This window comes from Musca autumnalis, unplaced genomic scaffold, assembly GCF_047663935.1.
Source record: "Musca autumnalis isolate F117 unplaced genomic scaffold, ASM4766393v1 scaffold_4, whole genome shotgun sequence".
In the NCBI taxonomy this organism is placed as follows: Eukaryota; Metazoa; Arthropoda; class Insecta; order Diptera; family Muscidae; genus Musca; species Musca autumnalis.
This window is the reverse complement of record NW_027411977.1, coordinates 147387100-147406051: the sequence shown is the minus strand read 5'-3', so window position 1 is coordinate 147406051 and position 18952 is coordinate 147387100. Positions and strand designations below refer to the sequence as shown.

Sequence of the window (18952 nt, the reverse complement as noted above, 5' to 3'; positions counted from 1 at the left end):
GCTGCTGCATTATTGTTCGAAAAGAAAATGTCTGCATATTTAAGTTTGAAGCAAGACACACAAAAACATACATACATGCGCATGTAACATCCACCATATCTTTATAATTTTCTAAAGGCCAACATGTATAAAAGAAGTTCTTGCCCATATTTTGTCTATTGCCCTCTATCCTGGCCCCATACCCCAATGTCATTCGTTCACAGTTTTTGCTCATTTCACAATTTACGTTGTGTATGTGTGGAGTTTGTTCGAAGTAAATCCTTATATCACTACCAATTTAACTTTAATGTTTTCCTTGCTTTACTTTAATTGGCTTTAGTTTTTTCTTCAACATTTGCTGCAATTTATTTTCTCTATCTCCTTTAATTTAGGCTAGGTAGGTATAATAAATGTGTCATTTTGTTTGCAACACTTTGAAATGACGATTTGTCTCGGTCCACACTAGAGTGATTTCATTTAAAAAATTTCATGAAATTATGCGTTTCTAGATCGAGTTCCATTGTAGAGTAAAATCATAAAATGGTTATAGTGGGGAATTCGATCTAAGAACACCTAATTTCATGAAATTCAAAGATGTAAATATACTAAGATGGGAAAAGTCAATTGTTAACATTTGTCAATAGATGGAGTTAACCTCTGTTGTTACGATATCATAACATTCTGTTAAGTAGTTAACCATTCCAGGCGTTTTTAACCGCCAAGTTCATATTCAATGAACTGGAAACTGCTATGGAATACAATCCTGAGTCCAACTTTTTGCATTCCTACAATTTGTATAAGCCGAATTGCACTTTAATGGGGTTTTTATCATTAACATACCCCTGTTGTTGGTAAAATGTTTATATACTTTGTTTCATAAACATATTTGCATTATGCATCTTTTCCAGTCTTTACAGTTCTATGTCTTTGTGAAATTTGGACCGGGACTTTGGAAAATGATATATTTCATTTCATAGGTGTTCAATGAAATTGGCAAATTAAATAAGTTTATGTTTATATTAGGCTCAAAATCTATTTGCCAGGTCGCGTAGGTAGCACAACAACAACTCTATTTTGGCCGAAAATTCTTCATTTGGTGTGTCTTTTTACTTACAAAATGTTGCTGAAACATTTTTTCAGCAACTTTTCCATTATACAACTGTCACAATTTGCATTATTAGTAATAATCAAAGACATAAATACAACAAGATAAGACATTTTGTTTGCTATCATTCTTCAGTGAATGGCTTTTGAATTTAACATAATGTTATATCACGATATGATGATATAACATTTTTTTCTTTTATACATTTTTACGTATTTAACCGAATTTACCGATCCAATTGACATAGAATTATTCTTGAATAGATCCTTGAATTCATAAATTTCGTTTCTGATACCATTACATGAAATGTTCCTCCTTGGTTGCGATTTTGAATTAACTGCAATCTGTTAAGGGTAATGTTTCTATACAAAGTTTCGTAAACATTTTTTTGTTGCATGCATTTTGTCTAGTCTTAGTTGTATTTATGTCTTTGTAATAATTATTACAAATTATTACGTAAAAAGACACAGCTAAGTCAAATTTTTTGTTCACGTTTTCATACAATGTATTCACAATAAATTAGAAAATAAAGTCTTTGTCATGGTAATAAAAGCCAGTGTAAACATACTATTAGCTTTTGTTTGAATTTGGTAAAAGGGCGTTTGCATTAGAGCTTTTTGCCGCGTTAACCTTATTTATGAGGATTAATTTGACGTTTGCGCTGTGGAATTGACATTTGAAATCCAGTAGGTTTTTTAAATCCAATTAAGTACAAACGGACTATTAGCCTTCTTTTACATTACCACCCAGTAAAACGCATTTTACATTTAGCATGCTTTATAAAACATGAGTCATTTAAGATGTCAATACCATACAATATCTGTCAAATAAATTACGTAAACTCCCAATAAAACTATTTTAAGTGCAAGTGTAAAATGCATTTTATTTTTACAGTTTATGCCAAACATCAAATAAATGGAGATAATTTTATCATAATAAAGTGAGCTGGTTTATGGTTTTTAGTTAACCTGTCAATTATATTCGTCTTGGATATATCCACTGATGCATAAAGAGTATTCCGTAAGAGATCATGTTCATTCTGAAAATTCAATTTCGTAGATCTTGTAGGGAATACAAAATATTCGACCAGATGTAAACATTTAACTCGTTGTCTTCTTCTTCCACCCACATACCACCGGTAACATAATAATACAGGCTAAGAGGAAACTGCATGGTTTTGTGTAAGGAGGAGTGTTTTTATTTTTTCTCATTCCACTTTACGAACTGGCAGCAGCGCACATGCATTATTAATAAAATTGCCAAGAAATAACAGCAAACAAGAAAGAGGAAAGGAGGAGAAAAACAAAAGAAAAAAATTAAAATTTATGGCTTTTTTATTTTGTATGCATAATATCCTCCGAGCTGATTTATGAGTTCAATTTGAACATATTTTAGTTGTTGTTGTTTCCTTCTTCTCTTTTAATTAAAAACATATATAAACTGCAATAATTTTCTAGAAACGTTAAAATCCAAACGTTCAAAATGCATGTGTACGAGTTTTTTCTTGCTTTCAAACGCTTTAATTAAGTGTTAGCCCGTACACACGTGATGTTCAATTATGACAATATTATTATAGACGGAAACGTGACCGACCGCATAGTTGAAATCCATCTTCAAGTATTTATTATGAAAATATGTATATTTAAATTAAATTTATATAATAAAATGTATTCATCATAATTATTCTTATTCATTTCGAGATGTATGTGTGTAGCACACAAATACATACATAACACACAGTATATCGACCGTCATTCCAATCTCAAACTATCCCCTTATCACAACAGCCACGACGTAGTCTCTAATGAATGTTTATTGTGGAAATTGTATTTATTCATTTGTTTGTCTTTCTTGTCATTTTCAGACTCCTTCCCGTGGCCGTAAGCCTTCTGCCAAAGCTGCAAAACTAAATGCTGGCGCTACTGCAACAGCGACTGCGCACTCACCACGTCAGGTTGTTGCTAATTCAACGATAAGTCCAGTTGGTGCAGCTACAACAGGATCTGTAGTAGCATCGCATCCTTCACCAAATACAAATACGACGAATCCCAATACCCACAGCAACAACAACAACGGCAGCAGCAATACATCAACGGGTATTGTGGGCAATAACAATTTGCTAGCAACAGGCCAGCAACAACAGCAATTGGGCAGTATACATCATCAGGCGACGACGAGTCAACAACAGCAACATTTGCAACAACATCAATTGACAAGTAATCAACAATTGCAACAACAACAACAACATCACACTCAGTCATCAAGCCATTTACATACTCAACAACAGTCACAACATCACCTTAATAATTTACACAGCCAACAGCAACAACAGTCACAACAGTTGCCACAACAACACCTACAACAACAGCATCATCAACAGCTAGGACAACAACAGCAACAATCATTAGGACATCATCAACACCAGCAGCAGCAACAACAACAGCAGCATCAGCATCATCAATTGCCACCACAGCAACATCAAATAACAGCACAAATCCAAACAATGAAGGACCAACCCCAACAACCAATGGTAAGTTAAACAACTATTACCCCGTTTAGACTATGATTGATTTCAATATATGTCAAATATATCGCGGTGCCACCGTGGTGCAATGTGCATACCATTGCACACATAAGGTAATATAATGTGCTAATGTAAAAAGGCTTTAAAAGATGCATCTTTTATAGAACATGTTAAGTGTAAAATGCGTTAAATCCGGCAGAAATCTCTAAAAACGCCGTTTAAGTGTATAGTCTTAAACGCCTGTTAGATGTTAAATTCGGCTTGGCCGACTATAAATCAGCTTTTTCATCTAACCTGTTTTATTAAACATGCGTCATTTAATTGTCATTTCCATAGAATATCTGTCAAATAAATGACGTAAATTCCCAAAACACCTGTTTTAAATGCAAGAGTAAAATGTGTTTAATAGTAAGTTTACATTTACGAAATCCACTCGATTTCAACTGTCAATTCCATTGCTTAAACGTCAAATGAAATCCAATGGATTAAAGATAAGTTGAATTGACAGTTGAAATGGAGTGGATTTCGTAAATGTAAACTAAGCTTAAGACATCCTTCACCACTGTAGGTACAAGGGCGTAACCAGGATCGAATATAGGGGAGGGGTAGGGCAAATCCTTTTTTTTCGTAATATGTATAATTTATTACATACAACAGAACTTTTTTGTAGGATCTAGGGGGGGGGGGGGCAGCCCCCCTGCACATAACTGGCTACACCCACGTCTAGGTATTTGACATAACATTTTCTTAAGGCAGTACGAGTATGTGGCTTTGATTTGTTGCTGTTTATAGGGACTATGAACATTTGAAATGGAAAATATTTTCTTTATAATTTTTATTTGACATTTCCTTTGTACAATTTTCCATTTCACATTTTCATAGAAACAGAATTGAGCCCCAGCAGTGTGATTCTCTAACTCATTTTTTGAGTTATCGACAAAAATCGGTAAAATTAAAACTCAAAATTATGACTGAAAAGTTCAAATAAAACTTGACAGAACCCTTGCTTGCTATCGGTAGAACTTTACGTCTACTTTTTATTCGTCGCTAACTTACCGAAAAACATCGTTAATTACCGAAATTATAAGCATTTTAATTTTACCGATATTTGTCGGTAAATTAGAGTTAGAGAATCGCACTATAGGTCTCTCAACCACTTTTGTTTTCTATCAGGGTAATCATGAATAAGTTTTTTCCCTTTCCCCAATTTTACAATTTTTTATTTCCATATTTATGTGCAAAAACGGAATATTTTTGTCGATTCGACGAGAATATTGCATAATTAAATGATTCTAGTAGTTTTCAATATTTTAAAACATCGATTTTAGAAGAATTTCACTTTTAAAAATTATTTTCGGTGTGGAAAGTTCCGCGGGAAATATTCCTGATAACCCTGTATAATTTCTAGTTATCTCTGTGATATCCAATGCAATCTACGTATGTAATATTGTTGTTAGTGATACCAGTGTCTACAATATCACTTCCTTTCCTATTTCAAATCTCTGTGCAATATTTCAATAAATTTAAATACATTAGAGAAAAATGTAAATCCTTATCAAAATTTGTTAATGCCGTTACGAATTTCAAATTCAAGTTTGCATTCATTAAAAATAAAATCCCCATGGCACATTATCAAACACACCCTGCCGAAAATATGTATACAGACATAAATTAAAGTCAGGTGGTTATATACATATATTTTTTTTTTGGGAGGATGGCGATTATCGCGATGGCGGTGGTGGTGGCACTTTAAATACAAATCCTCTATTGAAATATGTGCAAGTATTATATTAATGTACATTCCAAGGAATGGTGGTTAATGACTGTTAAATAAATCTTAATGTCACTTTAAATCCACCTTCCCCTTAAATATTAGCTGGAGATGATGCCTGCTAATAATGTACTATATAAAAGAAAGTTTCAAATATTAATCAAGATACAAAGAAGAAGAAAAAACGAAGCATAGATGAAATATCTCTAATGTAGTTTACGGATTTTTTGCTTTAAACACGCTCCACAGTCATTGAATTTAATCGAATTTATTGTGACAAGGATTTAGGTGAAATGTAAATGCCATATAATGCCGTACATAATTATAAGCACGTGTTGTTTTTATGGATAATTGATGTGAACATTCTCCCCCATTTGCAATCAGGAAAAAAGTGAATTCTTATCAGGGTTCAATTGCACTGGGTAGGAGGTGATGGTATAATTTATATTTTTATTGCAAGTACATAAACATATAACATATAATTTATTGCAAGTACATAAACATAATGTTTATAATATTGAAATATAAGAACAATAACACATGGATGTTTTTTAAAATTGATATGCAGGTACATATATACTCGTATGTACATATGTATGTTTGTATGTGTGTATGTATGTGTGAGATACGAATTGATCACACGCATATAAAAGTGTAATTTAACGAAAATCTTGCTATTAGATAAGTTTTGATTATATTTTTCGTTACAATTTGAGAATTTCTATAGCATAATTTTTATACATTTTTATGTAGTCTAAAGAAATCTCATTATAAACTAATATGGACCTTTAATTTACCGATCGTTCAATCTATTAGGAATACTTATGTATTAGGTATACGCAACTATGATTCAATTATCGTTCGTATCATTTAATTCATAAACTCAAATTGAATGCCTTTGAGAAGTATGCAGCGGAAATTGCATATTTTTTACAACAACACAAAACAATAACGGCAACGCAATGGAACGAATCGCATTGAATCCGAAAGAAACACTTTCACTTTTTTATTGTTTGCATAAATAATAAAATAAAATGTATGCAATAAATTAAAGTTTCACATGTTTGAATATATGTATGTATGTTTGGACTTCAAACAACGAACAAATACATGGAGGCCAGATATTTTTATAGTTAGTACATATGTACATACGTTGAATATAAACAAAGCTTCCTGACAGCGCAACCAGGTCGTTCGACACTGGGAATGAAGAGTTAAAAAGTGTCCATATTACGTTCATTCATTGATAAATACAGTTCTTTTTAACTATATTTCCATTGCTTTAGTTGATGTTGTCATCTATGACGCTACAAACTACCGCTGGTACAGATAAAAATTGTATAGTTGTTGTTGTTTGAAATTGTTTTTATATTTTCAAAAATATATGTTTGTACATAGAGAAATATTTCAACAACCGGCTGTTGATCCCATATTTACAATTCCTTCATATTTTCCATACTCAAATCGCAAAAATATCGTAAAATATTATTTAACAACAGAACTATACAAACAACTGTAAATCCTAGAGCACATTCATATGATGCCAATTAGCTTCTTCCAAGAAAGAAGAATTCTAAATTTATTTCAGAAAATTGTTCACTTTTGCAAATGTTTTGGACCAAAGCCTTGATCTATTCAAAAATTTTAAATTTTTACCAAAAGTAAATAAAATTGAAAATTCTGCAGATTTGGTAATTTCATACCTTTGTAAATATGCATAGATGTACACACAATAAAATCGAAATTAAAATTTACATGCATACAAACCCTTATCTAACCTTGAGTTAAACTTGATAGAAGCATATGGTTTATTTTTTTAATTTATTGCAAAATGTTCTAAACAATTAAAATGAAATATAGGCTGTCGTGAATGATCTCCGAAAAAAGGTTTAGGGGAATAATATTTACCCATGTGTGCGTGTACTTCTTAGATTACTTAAATCAATTGAAATTCCAGCATCGAATGTGCCCAACTAACCACCACCCCACCATCTCAACTTTTAGGGGATGATAATTTTAATGCGCATAAATCTTTTTTCAAAATTTTGAAAACTGGTTTCTTTGCACACGCACACACACACACACTCAGTCTCTAAGCATAATTTGTAAGCACGCACAACTGTCGAAATTTTCTAATTTAATTCGTTATCCTTTTTGTTTTGCTTCTCAATTTTTCCTCCAGGCACCAATGGCCTTTTATCCCACATGGCAAGCTGATCCCTCACAGGGTTGGCAAAATCAATTCATCCAGCAAATACCACAGAATACACCCGGCATAACGTCATTGGACTTTCAGACCCAATCATACGGTTATCCATCAAATGGATATGTACAGACAGGTTTAGGATTTGATCCCAACTATGGACGTTCACCATATGGAGCTCCGGTCCAGCGTTATGATTTCCAGAGCCAACAACTTTCTAGTGCGCCCATCAACCAGGTCGGTCTACAGGGTGTCGGGTTTGCACCCTCTTCCGTCACGTATGCTGGTCAGGTGTCCACAGGACCGGCTGCATCCAGTTTACAACAACAACAGCACTTGGGTAGTGTTACCGATCTCAACAAGACGATGTCGGGAAACGACACGCCTGGATATCCGCGAGTGAGCAGCGTGCCGCCGCGCTCACTCAACTGTAACGGATATTCAGGCGACTATAGCGGCAGTGCAACTCAACAACAACAGACTTCAGGCAATACGAGTTCGACGGCTGGTACATCGGCAGCAAGTTCGGCCAGCAATACGTCGATTGCCAGTGTAAACGGAGGTCATCAAACAATTGCTCATAATACGGCAGCATCACAGCCGGCAGCTTCACCCATGCAAACACCCAATAATCAAACAGTGCCACAGTCTCCTACACGCAGTGTCATGCAACAACCCCAAGCGCAGGCCATGAGCCAGCAGAACCGACATGTCTCACAATCTCCCAATCAAGTGGCTCAATCGCCAAATGCCAACTTAGCTACGCCACAAGGCACTCAGCAACAATACGGTGGCTCCACAATTCCAAGTGGACAGGCTCAAAATAATATTGCTTCGCCACCACAGCACCCGCAACCTATGCAACAAGACTGGAATTGGAACAGTCAGCCACAGTCTGTTCCTGATCCCTATCAGCAAACCACTACTGGTCCTGGGGGAGAGCGTGTCAACGTAAACACTCGCATTAAGTCCATGATAATGCGCAAAAACGATCCCAAGGATCCACTTTCCGCTCCCCCCGACATACACGGTATGCCTGGAGCTCCACCGCCACCTTTGGGCGTTGGTGGACCAAATGGCAGCCAGCAGCAGCAACAGACCGGTCATTTTTTATCGTATAGCCACCATCTCCGAGGCGATTCAGCAATGAATTCCAATGGTTCGAATGGGAATAATGCACCTACGGCACAGCAGCCACAAACGCCGCAGCAAAATCAGACTCCTTTGAATTCTGGCTTGGCAAGTGGAGGTGCATCCTTAGCCCCGGAACCAATCGGAGGTGGTGGCGATCACATTTGGAAGCCACATCACGCGAATTCTTTTAAGAAACCGGTGACCTCTGGCTTTCCAACTGCCGAACATCATCATCATCAACACAGTCAACAATCTTTAGCACAAACTCCGCCTCAGCAGCACACCACAACAGCACATAACACCGATCCACCCAAAAAGTCAAGTCGTCGAAGTCGCAGCAATCGCTCCTCATCATCTTCGTCTGCAGCAGGAAACACGGCACCGGCTAACGCCAATACTGCTGACAATTCGGATATTGATAAGAACAGCAATGATCCGGGCGGTGGTCATCATCTCACACATTTGGCAAATATAAAACTGGAAAAAGGTGTATCGTACCCTCCCCCACCCTCGTCTCACTATCCACCCCAACACCCTGACTATCATCATGCTCCCTACATAAAAACCGAGCCTGGTCTTATCCCTGGACAACACAACAAAATGGAAGGTTATGAACGTAACTATCAGAACTTCGTTCAATATGCAGACTTTTGTCAAAACGAAGTACAGGGCCAACCTGGAGCCGGTGGTGCACAACAGCCGCCGCCACCGCATCATCAGAACCAACAAGAATATGCAGCTGGATATCATCACAACTCCTCCTATTACGGTTCATCAACAACTTTCCAACAGAGTTATCAGCAAAATTTTGTGCCCAATTATCAGCATTCGGCGTCGGCATTTGGAAATGCCCATGGAATGCATCCGCACGCAAATGCTCTTTCTTCTGCAGGTCACTCAAAGTCGATAAACGGTCCACTAGCCAAACACCATCCCAACAGTTTACACCATCATAGTAGTCATATGATGGATATAGATCGCAAACCAGAAACCAACAGCATCATTCCCTTGCCAACCAACTACGAAAAGGACATACCAGCACATGCCTATCCCATCCCCCCACATCGTTATCCCTTGGGACATGGTTCCACCACCCATCCGCATTTGGGCCCAGGTTTACTTGAACCTAAGGTTGAGGACATGAGTGGTGCCTATGGACCGGGCGGATCCGGATATGTATTCCACGGCGAAGGTGGTCCAGCAGCTATCAAGAGTAGTACAGGGTTTTCGTGTTGTCGTCAAGGTGGAACTCGCGCTCCAACCGCCGAACATCTTAAAGATGGTTCATGTATTGGTATGCAAACCAAAGACGAAATAATGGATGAGGAGGAATCGCAGCCTGCTAATCAAACTGTTGCAAAACCAAAGAAGAAGGCCATCAAGCAAGAGGAGCCGAACGAAGTAACGGTGAAGCATGAAAAAATCAATCCCATGTTTGACACGTCAGACCGTTTGGAGAAGGGTAACAAGACTGAGGTGCCCGAATGTGACTGTTTCCAATCGGACAAGAGTCCCCCCGAGCCCGGAACGTATTACACTCATCTAGGTAAGGTGTCCGAATGTCACATAAAATCTGCAGATGATTAATACTTCCATTTTGATATTTGCTCCTATAGGTACAGCATCAAATTTAGCCGATTTGCGTAGAGAATTTGAAGAGCGTTGCCAAGTTTCGGGGCGTCAATTGCGTATCGAGAAAATCTTATACACTGGCAAAGAAGGTAAAACATCAACCGGATGTCCTCTGGCAAAATGGATAATAAGGCGGGCAGATCCCGAAGAGAAAATTCTGGTAGTCGTTAAGAAACGCCCAGGTCATAGGTAAGAGTTATATTTTTTACAACCATATTCATGTTACTTATGCGGGTGTATTCTGCAGATGTATAGCAGCTTTCATAGTGGTGTGTATGGTTGTATGGGATGGTATGCCTCGACAGGATGCAGACAATGCGTATACGAATCTTATACCAAAACTAAACAAGTTTGGATTGCCAACAACACGTCGCTGTGCGACAAATGAAAACAGGACATGTGCTTGTCAAGGTAAGTTCCACTAATGGGAGAGTCAAAGCCCAACATTCTAATTCCCATTTCGTTGTTTTAATTTAGGCTTGGATCCTGAAACATCGGGCGCTTCATATAGTTTTGGCTGTTCGTGGTCCATGTACTACAACGGCTGCAAATATGCTCGTTCGAAAACCGTACGAAAGTTCCGTCTCTCAGTAAAGAGCGAAGAGGCGGCCATTGAAGAGCACATGAACATGTTGGCGACCATCTTGGCGCCCTTGTTTAAACAATTGTGTCCACGTTCCTATGACAATCAAACTCGCTATGAGAAAGAAGCTCAAGACTGTCGCCTCGGCAATAAGGAGGGAAAGCCCTTCTCCGGAGTAAGTGCATGTTTGGACTTTTGTGCCCATGCACATCGCGATCTGCACAACATGCAAGACGGCTGTACCGTCCAAGTGGCCCTTTTAAAACCCTGCAATCGTGATATAAACAACCCAGACGATGAACAACTCCACGTACTACCGTTGTACACCATGGATACGACGGACGAGTTCGAAAGTGCCGAAGGTCAAAGGGAAAAGCATCGCACCGGTGCTGTTCAAGTGTTGGACAAGTGAGTGTAGTGTTGACATTTCATATTGGCTTCAATTTGGAAATTCTCCTATGGGATTACATTTTGAAATTCATTGATTCGTTGTATATTTCAGATTTCCGTGCGAAGTACGAGTGAGATCAACTCCCCTTATACCGTGTCGCAGACATGGGAAAAAGCGCAAGGAAGACGAACCGGCCGCCATTGAAGGTGAGACAAATGCAGCAACGCCTGCACCGGCTGCTCCCAGTGAAGCAAATGCTCCCAGCGCTCAAAATACCACTACCGCCGCAGCAACTGCAGTCAAGAAGGAATCCACTGGCAGTAATTCAAATTCAGGCACCAACAGTGGAAGTGCATCAACTTCGAAATCAAAATCGAAGGCTAAAAGCCAGCAGTCCTCCGCCACTACACCTGCGCCACCGCCAACAACACCTTCTCCGCGTTGTCAAACACCTGTGACGAATAATCCCAGTCCCGCAGGAAGTGCTTTCTCCACGCCTCCAGTTAGTAATAACCAAAACAACAGTAATGGCAACAATCATTCCAATTCAGGCTCAAGCAATGGCAGTTCAAGTGCCGGAGGTAATACCAATCAACTTATGTCGTCTAATTCGAGTTTAATGAATATGGCGACTATGATTGATACCTTCACAGATGCTCAGCTGCAATCAAATCAAATTTCGAGCACGGTTTTGGACTCCCCCTATTCATATGACTATCAGACGGGTTCCTATATTGACTCGAGAAATTATTATGGTAACTGGCCACCGCCGCCGCATCCGCACAATCCCCATGCAACCACAGCCCACAACGTGACACCCATGGGAGGAGGCAATGCGCCACCAAGTGGACCTACTGCTACCGCTGCCAGTAATCCAAATCCCAGTCCCATGCCAGCACCGCCAAGCGCTGCCGGTCAACAAACTGCCCCTCAACATGCTCCCGCTGTTACACAGCTGGATTCAAATGGTTATAACACCACATGTTATAACCAGTTGCCCACAGCTGGAAGTCATCAATTGACGCAGGTGCATGATGTTCGTGGAGAAGTTAAAAGTCGGGGCAGCGAAGAAAATCCTGACTCAACAACATTGGTAAATAATAGCTTGGCAACAGAAAGTAAGTTAACCACTCTTACTCCTATGGCACCAATGACTAATCTAACAACTCAACATCACTCTCACCACGCTCCTCCTCCTCCTACTCATTCGCATGCGCCTCCACTCGAAGAAGGATTTGTAAAGCCAAAGCCACCGACCGATTACTCGCAGTACTCCCAGTATCCCAACAACTATCAAATGTACCCACCACCACATTCGGCGTACTCTGCCTATGATGCGTACCAGAACATGAACTATAACTACGGCTATCATCAGGCATATTCACCATATGGCATGTATCCACAACAAACGCCTCCGCCTACACCACCACCACCATCGCCCAACTGGAATATGTATGGCCATCATCAGGGATCTTCAGGCACAGCCACTACTCCGTATTCTGCAACACCTTTACCGCCATCGGCCACAGGTCCAATACACCAGACTTCAATAACGGCTCCTTCAATGAATTCATCATCGTCACTTCCGCCCGGGCAGACAACAATACCTCCCAATGTCGGCAGCGTTGCCGCAAACACCAATGTGAAACAATCGAATGATGGAAGTTTAACGTCAGTGGCAAACACAACACCTTCGTTATGTGTCTCTGGTACAAACTTGAGCAACAGTTCTCAAAACACGCCAATGACAGATCTCAACCAAGCAACTGGTGGCACAAGTATAGCAGCAGACGATACACAATCAGCAGTCGTAAATCCTAATTCTGGTATTACATCGCCGGATATGGGTAACACCAGTAATCCCGCTACTACAGCATTGGCAGTTCCAGCCTCAAATACCCTCGAGAACACCAATTCTGCAACTACCCCATCTCCCGTCTCTGCTCCCAACGAGGCGTCCAATCCAGCCTCAACCACTAGCAGTAGTACATCTAATAAGATTGAGCCTATTGGAGAAATTTCCGACTTCAGTGAAAATCTTGAGGCATTCCAAGATCCGCAGATGGGTGGTGTTGCGATAGCTCTCAATCATGGCAGCGTCATGATTGAATGTGCCAAACATGAAATGCATTCCACGACTGCTTTGAAGAATCCCAATCGCCACGAGCCCACTCGTATGACGCTCATTTTCTACCAACATCGTAACCTAAATCGTCATCATCATGGAATCGATGAGTGGGAAGAAAAAATGCGTGTCAAGAAAATCAACACGGATTTGGACAACAAGGCCAAAGAAGAAAAAGAAAAAATCAAGAAGGAGCAAATGGGCGAAAACGACGAAGAAGAAGACGTTGAAGAGGATAAACCGCCCGATGTTAGCGCACCCAGTAATACCAGCAAAGCTAATGCTGGCAAAAAAGAAGGTAATCAGACAGGCACCACCGCCACCAAAGCTGGCAACGGATCATCTGGTGGTAAGAAAAAGAAGGAATCATCATCCAAAAAGAATGCCCAAAACAACAACAACAGCAACAATACCGATCCAAAAAACGAGAAAGTTGCCCTCCGAGCACCCACACTAACAACAACTTCGTGGACAACCCTGTTCCCTATGCACCCATGTGTAGTTACAGGGCCATATCAGGAGGGCAACAGTAGTCCAACGTCCACGACCGCACAGCAGCAGCAGCAACCACAAGCACAGCAGCAGCAACCGCAACAATTAGGTGAACAACAACCACAGCCACAAGCGATGCAGACCTAAACTTAAACAAGGATAATGCCATCCTGTGGTTCGAAGAACAATTGTAATTCAATTTTTTCAAAGAAAAGGCAAAATGAAGGATCAACCGCCATAGCCGCCTATCTTCCTAACAACTAAGAGTGTTTCTAAGCTTTTGTTTTGTACAAAGCTTCCATGTTATAAACCAATTGACGACGACTGACTTTTTTGTTCATAAATATTCTCCTTAGGATTTTGTGCCATATTTATTATTATTTTTTGTTGTTTTATGTTGTTCGTCTTGACCTTTTTTCCCCGATATAAAAACAATTTATGGCATGATTTGTAGATTCAAACTGGAAATGACGAAGCTTTTAAACGGAATATGAAAATAAATTCAGTATAACAGGCGTATTCAAAAAAAAAAAACACCACTTTTATATAGCCCGATACCATACAAACTATGAACTCAACTCACTCACCATAATTAAATATTTTGATTAAAACTACACGCAGATTTTAAACATACATATGTATGTATATTTTGTTATTTTTTGTCATGACTTAAATATAAAAAAAACACACACAGAAAAGAAAAACCTTTCATCGATCGAGATTACAAAACTAGAGTGATTTACAAAACGGATCCCAAGTAATAAGCACATACACTCACTCATACAGATAACAAAAAGAACATCAATAAATATAGAAATACTGTTAGAAAAGATCATTGCCAAAAGTACAAAAAGAAATTAATACAAAACAAACAAACAAAATTCAATACATATGCAAAGTGGAAAATGATAAAATATTACCTTTTATTTATATCTCTCATCATTCATTATCCTGATACCGGTCCATTTACTGCTCCCCCTCTCTATCGCTATCTAGACTACAGTGGCAAAAACGAGCAATGGTTATGTAAAAACTCTGTTACGCTGCGGATATTTGGTATTTCTAAGACCCCCGCAACATGAATGCTTGATAGAATCCACTGTGAAAATTGGAATTCCTCACGAATTACATTAAATCATTTTTCGTTATCTAGAAGATTGAAAATATCTAATTTTGGAACCTGATACAAAATTTTCTTTTTTAATTTAGGCAAAAATTAAAATTTGCAAAATGACTTGACTGACTTATACATGCACATACATACATATGTATAACCTCAAAAAGTAAGGTTATAATTTCAAAACCCTATAGGTTGTTTCAGTAATATTTAAATTTATTTTTTGACGATTGTTAAAATTGGTTTATCCACAAAATACAGTATCGACTCTCCTTAAAAAGTTACTGAATCTACGCCCTGTAGACCGATGCGGTAACTTTTAACAATTGTCGATATTGTTTAAATTTCGTTTATTTTTGCAACAGAAACAAACTGCTGTCATTTTCCAAAATATATTTTCATTTGTCTGAAATTTGTTAGATTTTAAAATTATAATTCGATAAATGAAATTCCAAAAAAAAAAAACAAAACGTTTTCAAAATTTATAACCTCAGTTTTTGAAGTTTTATTCAGAGTGTGTATATTTAAGCCCTGTCACTTTTGTACAATTTCCTTTTTTTAATATTTCGCCAATAAATAACTGAAATCAGCTTAATTAGGTTTTATATTTTGTTATGACAAAAATAGCGTGTTAAGATTCAATAATTTCAAAATTATATACGAAAATAGAAACAAAATATACAAACAAAAAATACTGAACAAAAATTTAATGAACAAAACCAATTTAAAACTCATATAGAATATGAAATGTATTAATACATTTGAACAGATGTTTATAAACAACAATAAAAAAAGATACCAAAACGTGAAATGAGACGAAGAAAACAAATCGTGTTGAAAATAGAAGACAAAGACATTTAGGCACAGCAAGCAAACAAACAATTTATAAAGTGAAGGAGACACTTTTTATAGTTTTTAAGGATTATACATTAGTGAATATAAAAACTAAATAAAAACAAATGAGATAAGATGAATATCAAGCAAAACAAACAAACAAACCTTTCAAGACATTTAATTATTTTTTAAATTTTTTTATATTATTTTTATTTTTAATTTATATTATATACATACATAAACATTATATACTGGGTAACACAGCCATACCCACTTATACATACAAACATATACATATAATAAAAGTCATAAAACTAAAATGACATAAAAATAAGGAAAAAGAAGGACAAGAAGAAAAGTAACTATAATCATTATGCCTATGCATTATAGCATGCAGCATACATAAACACAATACTTTATTACGTGCATAGACATACAAACATACATATATTTATTTTAAGAAACAATTATGCTCTAATGGAAAATCAGATTAAGACATATGGAAGACAGTTACGTACCGATGACATACAAAAATACTTGTAATTAAAATACATATATATTTTTTGTTTAAACAAGAAAAACGAAAAACAATCTAGAAGAGATAACTTTTTTAATCGTGTATGTAAATATGCAATGTATACATACATACTATATGTTAGTCGCATTATGTTTATTTTGTTTTGAAATACAAGAATAAATTACGAAAAATGATACTGAATTGACAAAAGACTCAAAACCATGCAAGTATTAAAAATGCAAAATGAAAAACAACAGTAATCCCGTTTTTTTGTAATAAATTTGTTTTGTTTTTTTCTCTAACAAAGAAACATTACTAAAATCACTTACTCACACACTCATAAAAATAAACAAAGAAATAATAAATTCTGCCATCCATTTCATAAGAAAAGAAAGAACAAAGCGATACATAAAAGATACATAAAACTAAAAAAACAAACAAACAAATGAAATATTATTAAGTTATACATATATTTCTTCTAAACAACATTTTATATACATATATTATAATTGATTATTTTTTTATTTTACTCATTAAAATATCAACAAATCAAAATAGTTTTAAAATTCCTTTGAGCATTTTCTAAATAATTTCATCAAATAAATATTTTTTAAGGCATACTTGTCACAATTATATTCTTTTTCAATTATAGATTTTACGTTTTTGTATATTGCTTAATGATTTAGCAATTAGCTACATACGTGCGAACTTACAACCCTCTTGTTTCACCCTTCGTATGTTGGTTTCCCATTTCGCTTTTATATTCTCATAAACTTAAGTTACGACATGGTTCTTTTTTTAATTTACTTAGCTATAGCGAAATAAATTAATTTACCATTTTTTCAATTATTTATAACTTATTTTACCATTATTAATTTCTAATTAAATGCGTTATTAGATATAACATTATTAGAAACACCACACAAACATATTTTTATTATTCATAAGAAATCCCAAACAAAAACAAACAACAACAAAAAAGAAAAACAAGATGAAAATTATATAAATAAATTTTAATTTTTATTAAACAAAGTTGTATTCTGTTGTTTTATTTTTCTGTTTCTCTTACTTTTGGTCTGTCACAATATACCAAAATCATACTATACGTACACGCATACATAAAGAACAAAAGATCACCCAGAAATATTTGCTATATAATATTACAAATATTTAAAAAAATGATAGTGAGGAAACCGCTCCCCAACAGAAAATATTTTGGGGATACATTTTCAGTAAAAATTATAATGCAAAAATCAATATAAAATAAAAGAAATAGTGATGAACATTGCTACCGATGCAAATGAAAAATTAAAATGTGAAATAATTTAATTGTAAAACATTTGAATGAAAGACAAATTACCGCATAATGAAAACAACAAAAAAAACATAAATTATATTTATTTAACATATGGATAATAAAAATTAATAAAAAAAAATAAATATCTAATTGTTTTGTATTGATTGTCTTATTAATGTGGATTAGAAGATATGATTTTGAGAGTAGAATCAAAATGAAGTAGCCCTTTACTCTGGAAAGGGTCTATTGAAGCACCCATTCCTCTGGAAATGGTCTATAGAAACATACAGCCCTATTCTGAATGCATGGGAGATGGGATTTTTTTCCTTCTCCCACATTTTCGTATTCTCAAATGAGGGCAATCATGAACGATTTAAAAAGTTGAAATTCTTTAAAAATCAATATTTTAAAACGTGGAAAACTACTAGAATCGACTAATTATGAAATATTCTCGCCTATACGACAAAAAGATTACCTTTTTGGACATAAATAGGGAAATAATGGACATGTACCGACAAATTTCAGGTGGAAAATTTTATACCACCAACGAAGACTAAATACCAAATTTCTGCCATTTCGGTTAACTATTGTGGCCACAATCTTCAAAATACCGAAAATCGGGAGGTACCCTTCTATGTGGGTTATATGCAGGCGTGGACCTGTACCGACAAATTTATGGGAGAAGTTTCATATCACCAACGAAGACTAAGTACCAAATTTCAGCTATTTCGGGGGAATATTGAGGTCACAACCTTCAAAATACCGAAAATCGGGAGGTACCGTTCTATGGGGCCTATATTAATACCAAATTTCAGACATTTCGATGGATTATTGTGGCCACAAACTACAAAATACCGAAAATCGGGAGGTACTTTTCCTTGGGGGATTTATGAAGGCGTGGACCCATACCGACAAATTTCATATGGGAAGTTTTATACCACCAACGAAGACTAAATAGCAAATTTTAGCCATTTCGGTGTGATAAAATATGTTAAACCTTCAAAATACCGAAAATCGGGAGGTACCGTATGGACCAGTACCGACAAATTTCTGGAGGAATGTTTTATACTCCCAACCAAGACTCAGTACCAAATTTTAGCCATTTCGGAGTGATAATGACGATAAAACCTTAAAAATACCGAAAATCGGATGGTAACGTTCTATGGGGGCTATATCAAAACGTGAACCTATATAGGCCATTTGCAATACTAAACATGCTAGGAGTAATAGAAACTTCTATACCAAATT

The 18952-nt window shown here is 36.5% G+C and overlaps 1 protein-coding gene across 16 annotated transcripts in view; it reads left to right on the top strand.

Annotated features, from left to right (window-relative positions):
* The window catches only part of Tet (Ten-Eleven Translocation (TET) family protein), a 344582-nt gene extending 327143 nt beyond the window's left edge, over positions 1-17439 (top strand). For 11 of the 16 annotated variants that reach the window (XM_073985814.1, XM_073985813.1, XM_073985830.1 and 8 more), the window contains 6 exons: positions 2949-3614; positions 7562-10262; positions 10333-10537; positions 10596-10759; positions 10826-11339; positions 11434-17439. In XM_073985814.1, the coding sequence (XP_073841915.1) occupies positions 2949-3614; positions 7562-10262; positions 10333-10537; positions 10596-10759; positions 10826-11339; positions 11434-14086 (6903 nt within the window). In that variant the 3' untranslated portion in view covers positions 14087-17439. The remainder of the gene's footprint in view (positions 1-2948; positions 3615-7561; positions 10263-10332; positions 10538-10595; positions 10760-10825; positions 11340-11433) is intronic. The other 5 variants (XM_073985820.1, XM_073985819.1, XM_073985815.1 and 2 more) reach the window with 5 other exon arrangements.
* The last annotated feature ends 1513 nt before the right edge of the window (positions 17440-18952 follow it).